Source organism: Epinephelus lanceolatus, chromosome 3 (genome assembly GCF_041903045.1).
Source record: "Epinephelus lanceolatus isolate andai-2023 chromosome 3, ASM4190304v1, whole genome shotgun sequence".
Classification (NCBI taxonomy): domain Eukaryota; kingdom Metazoa; phylum Chordata; class Actinopteri; order Perciformes; family Serranidae; genus Epinephelus; species Epinephelus lanceolatus.
In genome coordinates this window covers 38,306,584-38,321,819 of record NC_135736.1, presented here as the reverse complement: position 1 = coordinate 38,321,819, position 15,236 = coordinate 38,306,584, and the positions used below count along the sequence as shown (strand labels likewise).

Here is a 15,236-nt window from a genome sequence, read left to right as displayed (position 1 = left end):
GGATATTTTACCTTAGGGAGCGCCGGCATGACCATCTCCTGGGAGGCTGTTTCACCATCAGAGCAAGATGGCTTTGTTTCTTCACCGGCAGGAGTCTCATCATTTCCTCCTGTGGGCACTTTGTTCTCCTCTGCAGTCTCCATTTCAGTTTCAACATCTGATTTTTCTTTCATGTCTGTCTCCGGATCTGCTTCTAGTTTGGCATCCGGTGCGGCCAAAGTGTCAGAAGGAGCATCAGTGAGCTCCTCTTTTTGAATTTCTTCCTCTTTACTCTGGTCTTCTCCCAAAGCGTTGTTTTCACCAACTGTCCTCTCTGGGCTCTTCTCCTCCTTCTCATCACCGTCTTTTTCAATCCCCTCCAATGGAGGATCGGAATTCTCTTTATGTGCTGTCTCCTCTTCGTCTGCAGCTGCTGCTTGGCTGCCTTTGCCATTTGCAGGTGCATCCTGCGATCAGAGACAAGGAGGTATTGATGTGTCAGATCAATGCATTCAGAATTTTTTTTTTACATATGAGTTAAAGCTACAGGAATGTATCCCAGTAGTAGATAAAACTGTGCCTAAACGGATGTCCCATAACTCCTGACAACTGTTGCAAATCAGTCGGCACCAACCTCAGATGAATCAAGATATGCAGCGATGACTTTGGTCTGTGTGTTGGCTTTGGGGTCAGGCTTGCGGGAGAAGAACAGAGGGTTGTTCTGGATGATGCACGGAAATGTCTGGAAGCGTTTGTAGACAGACAAGGCCATAGCTGCAGTCGCCATCTCACAGACCACCTGAGCAGGGAGAGACACACAATTTATAAATAGAGAAGTGAGACATGACAGAGTTGGAGAAAATGGATTTCCAACCCAGGCCATAGCTCTGAATGAGAGCAGGGAAGTTTCAGGATATAATGGATTAGCATGTTTGCAGCTGCACAGACAACTAGCTCTCACCATGTTGTTGAGCACGAGGGTCTTGATGACGGTACCAAAGCGCCGCACCAATTTTTGGACCTCAGAGGAGGCAGACGGTGTGTTGGGAACATTATTGATCACCAACAGGCAGCTCCAGCCTACTGGAACAGCATTCTCCTGCAGGATGGAAAGAAACATTCTGTCACTCATTCGTCAACAGTCCAACAGTGTCACAGTAAATCAGTTCAAAGTATACAAACTATTTAAGTTAGTCAGATGAATTCATTTACGTGAATAAATGAGTTTCACAGCAACTTAAATCCCTGAAAAAATTCTATGATAGGCATGTCAAATATTGATGTTTGCTAAATTTACTGTTTTTCTGAAGTACTGCGCAGATCACTACACAACACACACTCCAAGAGAGTCTTTGCTTATCTAAATCTAAAGAGTGCCGCCCAAAGCTTCACGCTGCTTTAGCAAAGCAGTACATAAATAACCTGAGCACACTCCATCACGTGAACAAAACACAGCTGAATAATTATTCACAGAAATACTCACCAGTGGTTCGGCTGATCCCATCAGAAGATTGTAGAGAGCCACCTGCGTGAAGTAATAATGACAGTTATTGTTCATTGTTCAACACAATACAATATCAAAAGTAAGATAATGGACAAAGAACACCAGACAGAAACAGAGCAGACGAAATGATCAATATACTGTCGTGGTGAACTGCATTATTGATGAGAGACCTACCGGTGTGCTGAGACCGACGCGCTGTTTGACGTGGACCAGCTTCAGCTCAGAGTCGTTCATCTTCATGGGCATGAAGGAGTGGACTTTCACCATCTCTTGAGCAATCTCCGTGTCTGGCACTGACACAAGTGCCTAACATGCAAAGAATGTTTTAATATTGTGCTGTTGGAACATCTTATCAACTCAGTGTTTTTCAACAAACATATACTGTCACAGGAAACGGTCACTGAGAGAGAGATACCCAACTTGTTTTCCCCTTTGGCAACATGTCAGGAGTCCAGGGGCCACATAATAATCAAACATTAGTAATTAATATATAAATATTTAGCTCAGACCTCTGTCGGGAGTCCTGGGGATCCTCCCCTAAAACAGATTTTGATAAGCAAGCTCTATGTTGATGCTCTTTTGTGAACTCTGGCACCTTATTTACATTCAGAGTACAAAAAATATATATGTATAAATTCCAATTTTAAAATGGTCAGCAGGCCACATAATAACAACAACCTGAAAAACATGCAAAAATATTATGCACAGATTCTGTAGACATAGGACACACAATATTTTGTTTTGTACTGTGTTGTGGGTATTCATGATTATTCATTTTGACTATTCCATTGAACACCTGGTTTGTAGCCCTCAATGAAAAGAGAAGGCCAAGTATCTTGCAAGAACGTACTCAGGACTTACATTATCTTCTTGTACAATCACTCCAGTTTTAGCCTCTTTACACTGGCTCCCAGTATGTTTTAGAATAGATTATAGCTCTCCCAGCTATATCTCTGACCTCTTAGTGCTGTGAACACCAGGACATACTTTGAGGTCCACGAGCAAAGGTCTTCTGTCTGTTTCAGAAGCCCAGTTAAAAACTTAAGGGGAAAGAGTGTTTACTTTCAGGGCCCCAAGGCTCTGGAACGGTCCCTTCTTAAAACATACTTATATTGAAGAGCCCTTCCTGATTTTACTTGACTTTTAAGTTCATTTAGACTGTTTTTTATATCCTCAATTTTTATAGACTAAAGTGTAAAAGCTTCAGATGCAACTGTGTTTATACCAACCTTTCCGTTTTGTGTTGCCAGGATGATGTCAGAGGGAGTCCCAAAGGGCTGCACCAGCTTGATGATATCACTTTCTGACCAGTCGCTCTCAGGAAGTCCTGCGATCAACACCGTGCCCTTCTGTAGGAGACATTGTATTAGGATGTAAAACACATTAATAGTGACATTTTATTATTTGTGATAAAGCTGGAATTTAAACAGACAGTTGAGCCCCAGGATTAAGTGAAAATACCAGCTCTTTTCACAATGTTGTTATGTATATTTTATAGTGTGTGAGCACTACATGCATCATGTACCTCATCAGAAGTCTTCTGGTCAGCCTCACCTCCTGCAGTGGGGAGTTAGAGGAGGGGACGAGAAGCCAAGGTGCAAACAGAGCTACAATTAATATGTTTTTAACATCACATGCCATCATAAACCGGACTACGTGAGCCTTAGTTTTAGATATGGTAACAGTTGATATCAAAAGGATTTCTTGTACAGTATTGAATATCTGTATTGCAGCTGTTTTCTTGTTTTCTTACCCAAGTCTTCCCCAGCAGCATCTTTGTCTGCTCCTGGAGCAGGTTTGCTGTGAAGACAGAAATACTGTTAGCTGAGTCTAACTGGAGCAGTTTGGAAATTGGCGGGTGAGTGTGCAGCACTTGGGGATTAAAAAGGAAAATGTTTGAGATGATACCGGTGACAAACCTGCTGTTAGCATCCAAAGACTGCCCTGCTTCAGGTTTCTAAAACAAATAAATAGAATGTGTTTACTGAAAGTGTTCATGAGATTACATGCATGTGGTCCAAACAGTTTCTGTATCAAAAAATTCCTCTTTACAGAGGCAAAAATAAAATGTCAGTCTGCTGTTATTGGTGCAAGCGTCATGATATTTATGTATCAAAGGGTTTTGGATACACGATCAATCCACATGCATGTGTTTTCCACGTGGTACCTTGGCTACTGAAGCAGTGATTTGTTGGTCTTTGATGGAGAGATTGGTGGAGTTAGCCAGAGCCTGGGCGTCTTCAGCCCTCAACATGCATACAGATGCCTGCAACAAGAGGGGGTGACAAAGTTATAATGTGGGACAGACAGAGACCATTATGATGCTCTGCAACACAAACACAGTAAACTGTCACACTGAGGATGTCAGTTTCTGTTAATTTTGCTTTTGGCAGCCCGACACGTGTAACAAACTACTTAATTTGTTAGAATAAAAAACACAAAATGAAATGAAACAGGGGGAGCTTTTGTCTTTTAATATGGTGCAATGTTTTCTAATGTAATTGTGTTGCTTTTTATTTTATTTTCAGTTTTTCTGTTGGCTTTGCTGCTACAGCCAGCTACCTATGTTAAAATGCACAAACATAGTGTCCAATGCCCACCCTCTGGTCTCAACTGGTTAGGTAGCCTTGGCTGCTCTGCACTTTGCGCAAGTGAGTTTGGATGAGAGCTAGCTAGTGCTGCCACTCATTCTGTGATTGATGTTTTGGGACGACACTGCTGCAGAGACCTGGTGGCACCCTTCAGTCTCCCCTCATGTTGCCCCGGTGAGCAAGCAGCTTCATTTTGAGCCCCCAAACTCCTCTAGCATTGTTAACTAATAAATTTTAGCACCACAAGCCGGGCTAACAATGAAAACATATTAAACCTAATCCTTTTCAAAGAAATGATCAAATTGAATATACTGCTTCTTTTTGCTGTAATTTCACTAAATGAGCAAACTGCAACAGAGACATAAAAGCAGCTTTGTCATCAACAGACTGTGACTACACTTCAACTATCAGAGTTATTTGTACTACTGCTACATGTCAGCATATCAGCTGAAAGTAATGACTGAATGAACAAAAACAATCTTGCCTTTAAAACAGTTAAAAATACTGATTGTCTACTATTCAATATTTTTTAAGTTTAAACTGTTCTCTAAGAATCCAAAAAAAAAAAATCCTTTCTTGCAAAAGTAAACACAACTAGGGTAAACACATGTTACATGTAAATATTACCTTTTGCCCTTCGCACTTCTCGCTCTCTTCCTCGGAGCATGGCATGAGGATCACATTATTGATCTTGCCAAAGGACCCCACCAAGTCGGTAACTTCCTGCTCTGACGCATCTTTTGGGATGCCTGTCAGATATACCAGACGCTCTGCAACGGACCAGACCTGGGAGGCTGGGGTCACCACCTTCTTCTTCTTCTTGGCTGGTGGAGGCTTGGCAGACTAGAAACCAACAGCAATAACTGCAGGTTAGTTTTAGGAGGAATCAAGTTTAAGAGAACCAGAAGCAAATCAATTCAAGTTTTTACTACTTTAATCACATACTAAACTGTTACTTGTTTAATTTACAATGACAGTGTGGATGAGTTTGAGAAAATACTGAAGCAGCTGAAGAAAAACCTGCTCATTTCGTAAAATTAGCATAATTCAGTGTCAACTTGTCAAGCCACTAGAACTGAATTATTTCTAGCATTGTGCCTGAAATCAGCCTTTAGCATCCATAAGCTTCAATAACATAAACACTTGAGAACAGAATGGTGTAAACACTAGTTTTGAGTCATCTAACTGCTGTAAAGCTGCTATATGAACATATTTAATTAAAGACACACTAGCAGGTGTTTCTGTGGTTGTGAAAAACAACTTTAGTGAAGGACACGCACTGTGTCAGCAGCCTTGGCACTTGCCATCTTAGTCGTCTTGGTCCCAGGCTTCGTCCCGCTCTTGAAAGTTTTGGTGGAGGACTGTAAAGGACCATGTCTGGTGCCATGACCTGCCTTAGACAAGGATGGATGTCGGCTGGTGTCATGGGAGAACTTGGTTGAATCATCATGTGGACGCTTCAAACCGCTACGAGAGGCACCCCCTGTAGACACGCCATGAATCAGGAGTACAGAAGAGCAAAAAGAAATGGTGGAAGAAAAATTCACAAATACAATATATATAAAACCAGGATATGCAGTTTACTTTTGGAAACACAGAGATGCATTCAACATTGCTGCAACATGTGTGGTTTGATTTCAAACAGAGACTTTTGCTGCATGTTATGCACTTCTTTCTCACAATGTTTGCTGTATCTGTAAACTAGTCATAAAATTACAACATATTCAGACTTCAGCCAATCAAAACTTACGGAGTCATTTGGCTCAGACAGTACAGTAGTGTCGATAGTAGTGTTGACTGTGTGCACATGTGCAGGGAGAATGCACTGTGCATGGGAAGCCATGCCAGAAATCATGCCTCAAGAGCGGGCCTATTCTCTACTCTCTAGCATGTGACCTACCTGTGTAGTATTGGTGGCGAGGTTGATGGTGAAGAGCGCGGCCTACGGGAATGGGGGGCCTACGGGAATGGGGGCCCACCCTGTGTCTGCTGTGAGAAGGACTCGGGGGAGGAGAAGAAGAGAGGGATCGAGACACAGTGTGAGATGGAGACTGATCCCTGGGATCCCACAGAGCCCGGCTGCCGTATCTTCCACTGCGACTGGATAAAAGAAAACATTCATTAGCAGACATAACCAGTGAAGTTAAAGTAGACTGTGACATATGGTAGCCCAAAGGCCTATATTTACACATTACAGTGTTATGTCTTGCAACATGGCAGGTTATGGTTCCAGGATTCTAAAACATTTGCCAAACAACTGCTTAAAACTGTTGTGAAAACAACTTGCTATGTACTAAGTGCCCACTTTATGTCAATATTTTCTGCTTTACAACATCAACATTAACTATACTTCCATACTATAGCCTAAATTATAAATGACATCTAAAACATTAAGTAGAGCTATTTTCAAATGGATACCCAACAAAACTGTTTTGTAAGAGCTGTGTCAGATTGGTTGTATATGCATAAGCAAGCCATCTGAATGTGTGGGCCTTGCTTAGTGACAGGACTGACTCCCAATGGCTGCTGGTCACAGCTAACAACAGAGAAACATAAGAACAAGAGTCCAACTAACCTTGGTAGATTTGGTTTCCAGTGAGGGTACCTTCAGAGACACACACAAACACTCGTTAGAGTGACCTTCAACATCTTCTTACTCCTAAACTTGTACTTGAAAAGAAACACCAAGTGCAATCTGCATTGAGCAATAAGTTTAATGATATTCAGTGTAATGTCAAATGGTCCTTTGTAATACCAGGCCCACTCAGAATTAAAACCTGGGGCCCCATCAGACAGAGCGCATGTTGCAGGTTGCACAGGTCTGTAGATTGAAATCCACATTAAAAAAAGGGACAGGCAGAGGTCACTTGGTGTGGCTGTAACTGATGGTGATGGTAAGAGGGGTTCCCAAATAGTATGCTGGACAGGGAGAAACCCAGATCTTTGTGGGTTAAAGAGATCCTCTGAAAGAGAAATCACAGGCAGTACTGTCAGCAGGTCCCGGCCTGTCTAGACGATGGTCGGATTAAGGCTTATTTAAGGATGAGTCAGGGACAGTTTGTCTATCTGCTGTCAATCAACGGGCCTGATTATGGTTGGCAAATTGTTATAAAGTAGTTAAGGCTAAAATGTGCTCAGATATGTCTCGCAGCTTGCCAAGTGGGGCAACATTAAAAGTGAGCTAACGTTAGCTTAATGCAAACCATGTACGCTACCACTTATTGTCATGGCCACCACTGAGGGCCTGCCTCTCAATTCATCCGATTAAACAATGGGGGGAAAAAAACCCTCCATGACTCTGGGTGCCTTGAGTTTAAGTTCTTTTCAACCCGAGACATGCAGGGCGCTTTTGCAAAAATGCGAAGTGCCTGAAAAAATGCAAGGCAAGTGAGCAAAATACTTCACTCTCACTGAAAATGATTACAAAAAGCCAATCCATGCACCTAAAACACACTCTGTCTGATCTGGGCCTTACTCTGTAGCTCTATCCAGATTTAGCTGTCGTCAAGCTTGTTTTGGTTCTGCAGTCTGCACATCAGCTGTATGACTGACTCATACTATCACGCCAATTCCCCAAAACAAACAGGCAGCTGTTTCCCCAAAAACAAGCTTATCGGAAGCTGCATTAAACGCCCAAAGTAAATACATGGTTCATGAAGAGGATCAAGCATCTATCAAGCTAAAGAGCCAGGATGTTTTCTTTCTGAATCTAGATGGCTAATCCAGGGCAATAAGGCAAGTTAATATTGAACTTAGGTACACCCTGTACAAATTCAGTGAACACTCATGGTTATCTGTGTCACATGAATGTGTAAGTACGCAGCTGTTTGCCAACACATTAGAAGTAAGCACTCAGTAAGCCAAAAACATCCCTGGGCTGTGTTTCCAAGTGCTTGTTTTACTGTTATCAAAATTACTTTGTACACCTTTGATTTTCTTCTCATATTGAATACTTTTTGACTGTTTATACTGTTTTATACTTGTCTATGGTGCTATAACATAATACTGAAGATAAACTGGAGATGCAGCTTCAGCAGCGCATTAAAAAATGTTCTCACTTGTTGCGCAGGTCTCTGCAGGCAGCTGTGTGGTTGACGGTGTTTATATGGTCAACCCAGTCCTGAAGAAAAATGACAAATGGGAGAGGAAGACATCCAAATCAAACACAAATAAAAACAATCTTTAACAACGCTAGCTTCACATTTCACACGAATGAAGAGAAGAAATCTAAGCAATCGGATAACTCATTTATCTCAAGTGAGAGACTTAAGTATTGTGGCAAAAGATTAAGTGGACCTTTGTTCCATGAGGTCATTTTTTACCATACTGAAAGTTGAGGCCCAGTTCTTTTATTGCATATTATCAATTTTTATGTTCAAATTTTGTTACAGCTGCTACCAGAAATACAACACAATGCTTGGTCTTGAGTACCAGATCATTCGTGCCCTGCGTAGACATGTTCTGTGTCAATTCTACTTTCAATTGTCTTCAGTGTGACTATCAAACTTCACCATTAACACACTATGTATCACTAGCAGAAACAAAAACAAATTGTTTTAAGTCTTCTTATTGTAAACACTTTTCGATTAACTTACTAAGTTACACCAAAATTTGCTCATCCACCAATATGTTGCCTATGTGCTAATTCCTACAGTGTGTGGGATATGGCAATTTAGTTCAAAATAAAAACAAACAAACAAAAAAAAACCCTTTGTTCAACAAGTTTAACAAGTCTACAATAATAAGATTAAACCAACAGGCTAAGTTGGAAACCTAAAAACCTTACAGTCATTTTGACAAAGACCACATCACATTCTGCAGATCATTACATGCAACTGATGGATAATTCAGGGACTGTTAATTCATCAGACGATAACCTTTGTTTTGCTGATGACATTTTTTGTAAATTTGGGGAAACTATGAAATCTATAATCTCAATCTATGATCTATAAAAAATTCATCTTTTATTCAGAAAATGTAAGATGAAAGACAATCACATTGCTTGTCTCGAAATGTACCAGATCTCTAAAAATCCCACATTTAGCATACCTAAGAAATGAAGACAGTCACACTCGACTACAAGTAATTACTGTTACAACAGTGAAGAATTGTACCTCCTTACAGTCGATAACAACACCATTTGAGAACACAAGAAACTCCATCCCAAAACCAGAGACCAGAGTACTGGATTTTCTCAGAGCGCAAAAGGAGTTTATTCAACAGTAATTATTGTTGAACTAAGGAAATATTTCTATTATGCCTGAAAATTCCCTTTATCACTTTACACCAATTTAATAATTAACCATTTGTCCAAATAGTTAATAATGATTATTGTATCTCATAGACATTGTCCAATAATAAATATATAAGTATGTAGCTTAAGTACAATAACTTTTTAATTTAACTGCAATTTATACAATGGCCTAAGTTCTTCACTGAACATTTCCTGGAAATTGTAGACTGGTCAAGTACGTAACAAATATGTTCTCCTATTATTTCTTGATACATTTAGGTTTGCTGACTGACATTCATTTATTAAGCAAAACAGCCCTAGTATGTTTTTCTCCTCTGCACAAACCTCTCGAGGTTATATGGAAAAAGTTTAATTGCTTGCACATGTAACTTCTAATTGGGAAACTGTAGTATTTGAAAAACATAGTTCCAAAGTTGTATTATTTAATACCTGGACAAACGTGGTGGCTCAAATAAATGGGGCCTCCTCTGGCCTTTTTTATCCCGGGACACCTTTGCAGTTAAAACTCAAGTCTTTCTACTTCACCAGACAGCTGTTTTTTTGACAAACATGGCTGTAGTGTCTGTGACATCATCCTCGGGTTTCTGAGGGCAAGTCAGAACATCCTAACTTGGGGAAAGAAAGCCTGGGTGGAGCTGCGGTGGGATGAGCACATGGCAACCCCCACATCTGTTGTCAGTCACTGTCAATCACACCCCATATCGTACTCGTTCTTAATGTTACACGTTTACATGCACAGTAATATTCCACTGCTATTCCTAAATATGACAATATTCTGATTTGATAGGAGCCTTGTAAACAGCATATTCAGTTTGGATATAATTAGGATTTTTACAATTATGACTAGGCTTGGGTTGGTTTTTAGAAATCCTGATGGTATGATTTCAAATACAGTCAAAAAATACGGTGGAAAACCTTGGAAAGAAATCCTATTTTGATGCAAAGATGCAAAACTTTTCCATATTTTGATGTGATAAATGACGTTAGGGCACGATAATTGGAATATTCACAGCTGCATGTAAACAGAAATATGAGTGAAATATTTCATATAATTAATAATTTAATATTTTTATCAGCCACATAACCAAAAAACTAGGTGTAGGAATACTGTCTTTTTTTGGAATAAGGGCAAAAACTGGAATATTTTGTGCATGTAAAAAATGTCAATATAATCACTATTCCACTAAGAACAAAACAAATATGAGAAGAAGTGAAATCAAGTGTTTTTAAAGCTGCCACCTTAGCAGCAATTAGCAGTGCTGCATCTAAAGTCACTTCAGCACTGGCTATAGCTTTCAACATGATGGTGGTCACATACAGTGCTACAAATATCTGTTTTAATGCTTTCCAAGGAAACAAGAGTATGCTTGCATAGTGCATTAATTATTCAAAACCATGGGTTTTTGCCAGCTGCATGCTAACTTGATCATTTAGAGCAACTGTACCTACTTTTTTCAATGATGATTACAAAGCCCGCAAAACACCACTTGAATAACATCGGCATCACTCTCATCTCTTAGGCTGCAGACTAAAATTAATAATTTGAAGGGATTCCTTTCAGACATTGGTACGAGGGCATGTTGGCACTCACCTTTTCCTCATCACACTGTGTGTGGCACAGGGAGCAGGTATGGGGATACACCTTGGGAGACACAGCTGAGAAATCACTTATCATGGTGGGCGTAGGTAACTTCTTGTTGCTGCCGTATGGTTTTGAGCCAGACGAAGAAGAGAGAGACCGCCTCGAAGAAGATTCGCTCCCGGTTTCAGATGGGGGCCTGGGTTTGGGTCCCTCACGCCTGTAGTCTCGGTCCAGATTACGAGATTTCGATGCTGGTGGAAATTCTCTCCCAGGTGACCGACTGCTCCTGCGATGATCACTATTTGACCTGCGATAGTCCCGGTCTCCATGCTTGCCTGATTCACTGTGTTCCAAACGAACCTGCCGCCTTTCAGTTTTCTCGACTTTTGGAGCTGATGAGGACGACGAGGATGGATACATTTTAACTGTCCTTTCACTGGGGAGCGGCTCTCTTTTGAAAGTCTCTCTGGTACTATTGCTCTCATCCTTTGCCCGACTGGCGTGGCCATAGTCAATGACTTTACCCGCTGTCTGTGTAACAGTAAGAAGGCTGGGCACTTCTGGCGAGTGTGAACGGGCCAATGGCGAAGAGCGTGGAAATGAGGATGAGGAAGTGGAACCCACAGTTTTTGGGTTGCCAGACTTGTTGATCTGGATGTCACGGAGTATGAATGGCAAAGTATCTGGGGTTAGCTGATCATCGGGGTAGTGACTCAGCACTTCTAAGTCCTCATTTGAAAGTCCAAAACTAGCCAAGATGCTTCCTGCACTCTCTGGTGTGTACAAAGCCTGACCATCCCCACTGCTGCCACCTCCGCCACCGTGGGGGTGCCGGGCTTGGGGTGATGGTGAGTCACTTACAGGGGCAGTCCAGCTTGTTCCAGCATGACTGCTCTGTGGCTGCTTTTGAGGCCCTTGGTGTCGTTGAGACTGGTGGCTAGCACTGGGTGGAGGACTAGCAAACAGTTTAGTTGGAGGTTGGTAGTTGGACCAATCTACTCCTTGCTGGTGGCCAGGCTGATTGTCGGAGGAGTGTGGGCCATAGTTTCCATGTTGACTGATCCCAGAACCTGAGCCTTGGTTCTGGTGTTGGTTCGGTCGGTTCATGTGGTCAATGAGGCGGTGATCAATGTCCCTACCACCCCGGATAGCCAGGGCGGACTCTAGCTCATCAGGGAGCTGGGTGGGACGAGGAAACTGGAAACCCATCGCCTGCGACAGCATATTTGAGGGAGAGCGATTCTGATGTTGATTTGGAGGTGGCTGATGATGTGGAGGCCTGGGCCCATTAGAGAAAGGCTGTGGCCCTTGTTGCTGGGAGTGGTGGTGGTACATAGCAGCACAAAGACTCTGTTGTGTGTTTGTGTAAGTTTTGCTGTTTGTGTCCAAGTTAAATCCAACAGCTGACACCTGTTGTCTATTGAGAAGATTCAGGAGAGCCAGGTGAGGAGGTAATGTGGCTGCAAATCCGTTGTTGTGACACTGGCTGCCAACAGTTATTGTCGCTAGAGTTGCAAGCTGCTGAAGAGCAATCTGTGCCTGAGTCTCAATCTGAGCCAATCGGAGAGCTGTTACTGCAGCAGCACCAGCCACAGGTCCAAATATGAAATGGGTCCCTCTGGTGGTGTTGGCGACGGAGAATGCGCTGGGCTCCAAACGAAGGGTAGGAGCAAGGTGCAAATTACTGTCGGTGTGCACAGCGAGGCTGTGAGGTGGAAAGCAAAAATATATTATAGATGAACAAGTTTCAATTTTTCATTTCACAAGTAGCTTTCAGATGAAGTCCTTTTCCCCCACGCACTTTTTTTTCTTTAAAACAAGTTGACTCAATCTTCATTTTGCTCGTGGTTTCTTTCCATTTAAATTTGTCAAAGCATTAAGAAATGTGGTCCGCCTCAAGATCTCTTTGCTGTAGTCAAGTGTGGCCACTGTGCTTTTCTTTCAGGGCAGGAAAGCAAAGCAACATTATGCAACATTGAATCAGTGAAAACCATGAAAAAGCAAAACAGCAAATGTGGATTTAACCTACAGAGACACTAAAAGGAAGCCTAAAGTTCTGGGCCTTGCAGAAAAAGAAAAAGAAATATCCTTCTTCCAATGAAACACTTGCTAGCCTACAATGCATGTTCAACATTGCAACACAGTGGACTGTGTCCAAATATGGCATATGCCTCTTTGCCAAAATGTTTACAGCAGGATGAAACAATTCTACAAGCACACAGTGCAGTTTTTCCCTGAATATTCCCTGCAGGTAACACTAGATTGTCATGTCTATAAATTTTAGGTCACACTTACCATGTCCTGGAACACATTCAAAATAAACACACAAACAGTGAACTATACTGTTCTTTTCTTTACATAACACCAGTAAAACTCAAATAATAAAATGGTGAGTTTTATGTATTTGCACAGTTTTGGTCACAGACTATCATCAGATATGATGGTCCATGTGATCTAAACATTTAACCTATTTTTGTTCACAGTAGCTCCAGTCTTTGAGGACACACACGTTTCCTTTAAACAGACCAAGCCGAGCAACCGTTTGCCAAATATTAGCTAAGAAAAAAGGGAGCTTGCATGCTGGGCAAACTGGTTTGCCTAATTATCTCACCAATTATTGGTTAAGGAGGTTAATAGGCTAAGTTAAAGTTAAGCAAAGCAACATTTAACTGAAGACTATATCACATGCAGGTTGACATATCATTTCTAACGTAAATAAATGAAAAAAAAAAAATCAAGGCAGAAGTGTTAGAACTGATAACATGGTGCAAGGGCGTCTACTATGCTGTTATAGTAAAGCTACATGTTTATAAAACTGGCATATTGTTATGTCAAACCAGTCCTCCAAAGAGTCGGTTTGGTTTCAATGCCTCTAACAGCTACTTCACCTAAATTTCACTAATGCAAAGTCACATTAACCATCTAGAAAATCACTCTAATACAAAGATCGCACACATTTGTATATTTCAACAGAAAACGAGGCAGTTGAAGCAACAACAAGCCTCGTCATATCTTATATAATTATATTAAAAAGTGCTCACTTCTCACAATGCTTTTTAATCTGTTGAATAAAAGCAACCACAGCATCTAGCTGCACTCCCTATAGGCAGACATGTGCATTAATGGTCTGGTTAAGCTGACAGGTACATAGAGAAAATTGCATGTTAGCGTTCTGTCACTGGCTGAACACTTTAGGTCAGCACATATTACTATTATTATTTAAAGTTTAATACTGTGATTGATATGGCACAAGGTGCAGGCTTTGTAGGCTTTAGGATGAGAAATACCTGTTTATTATGTTTCCATCTTGAAATGGATAATCTATAATAAACGAGAAACCAAAAGCAAAGGACAAGTCTTACTTCTTTTTTCCTCTGTTGATTTGTTTTGTATTGTTTCTCCGCTGTGTGTATTGTAGTCTGATCTGCAGCCTGCACTTACCTCGCTGGAGCAGAAAGAGTTTGTAACTGAGCACATTAGAGAAACACAACAAATCGAAATAAAAGAAAGACAGCATTAAGACTTGTTTTTGGTTGCTTGTCTCTTTGTCAGATTACCCACATTTAGATGAAAACAAGAAAACACGTACCCATTTCCCTTTTTAAAGCACACAATTAACTCAACGATATGATTGTAAATTGAGCTGTTATACTACCGCGCAAGTGCTCATTCAACTCCATTAAGTAACGTTACTGCGTTTCCGGCTGCACGAATGTCCCTGCATGTCGCGTTGAAATCCCTGCGTAGCTGGGACACCTGTGTCTGAACCAGACTGAAGCTACAGCACCCGTATGCCATTTAAATTAAAACCAGCTAAATGCACACGTAGCCTACAGTCTATAGAAGCCATAAATCGCATGGATATATACGCACATATTGTGTACTGAGTATGAAATAATCCATTTACTCGGACAAATCATGACTTAAATCGGGAGATACAGGGCCACCCTCCATACCAGCCATTTTGGGTGTTTCAGTTGCTAGCTAGCTAACGTTAGCTACCAAGAGAGCTATCATTAACAGCTCCGTCACATTTAATGTCCACTCGTATTTTTTCCGAGTGCATAACACATTCAATAAATACCTTTAACCGTGGCTCGATGTGTGCCTTTGTTGTGCTGGAAAGTCTTGATTTCTTTTTAACGCGAAGTCATAAATATCAGGCTGCGGAGCGCCATTAGACAAAACGGGATTCCTCTTCTTCTACGGATTCCTCGGAGGATTGCAGTACCAACTTTTAGGTGTATACCGCCACCTAGCGTATCGGAGCATGTACAACAGGATACAGTTTACATTAGTCTGTAAAAAATAAAATAAAACAAAACA

General features: G+C 41.2%; 1 protein-coding gene across 4 annotated transcripts in view; it reads right to left on the bottom strand.

Annotated features, from left to right (window-relative positions):
- The window catches only part of LOC117254879 (uncharacterized), a 34,371-nt gene that overhangs the window by 3,112 nt on the left and 16,023 nt on the right, over window positions 1–15,236 (bottom strand). The window contains exons 1-17 of one of the 4 annotated variants that reach the window (XM_078166330.1): window positions 14,995–15,118; window positions 10,920–12,615; window positions 8,133–8,194; window positions 6,650–6,679; window positions 5,975–6,174; window positions 5,355–5,557; window positions 4,702–4,917; window positions 3,651–3,749; window positions 3,403–3,440; window positions 3,237–3,283; window positions 3,009–3,040; window positions 2,713–2,832; window positions 1,658–1,789; window positions 1,463–1,504; window positions 941–1,078; window positions 614–778; window positions 12–446 (exon numbers count right to left, since the gene is read on the bottom strand). In XM_078166330.1, the coding sequence (XP_078022456.1) occupies window positions 12–446; window positions 614–778; window positions 941–1,078; window positions 1,463–1,504; window positions 1,658–1,789; window positions 2,713–2,832; window positions 3,009–3,040; window positions 3,237–3,283; window positions 3,403–3,440; window positions 3,651–3,749; window positions 4,702–4,917; window positions 5,355–5,557; window positions 5,975–6,174; window positions 6,650–6,679; window positions 8,133–8,194; window positions 10,920–12,245 (3,285 nt within the window). In that variant the 5' untranslated portion in view covers window positions 12,246–12,615; window positions 14,995–15,118. Of the gene's footprint in view, window positions 1–11; window positions 447–613; window positions 779–940; window positions 1,079–1,462; window positions 1,505–1,657; window positions 1,790–2,712; window positions 2,833–3,008; window positions 3,041–3,236; window positions 3,284–3,402; window positions 3,441–3,650; window positions 3,750–4,701; window positions 4,918–5,354; window positions 5,558–5,974; window positions 6,175–6,649; window positions 6,680–8,132; window positions 8,195–10,919; window positions 12,616–14,994; window positions 15,119–15,236 lie in introns of those variants that run through there. The other 3 variants (XM_078166331.1, XM_033623325.2, XM_078166329.1) reach the window with 3 other exon arrangements.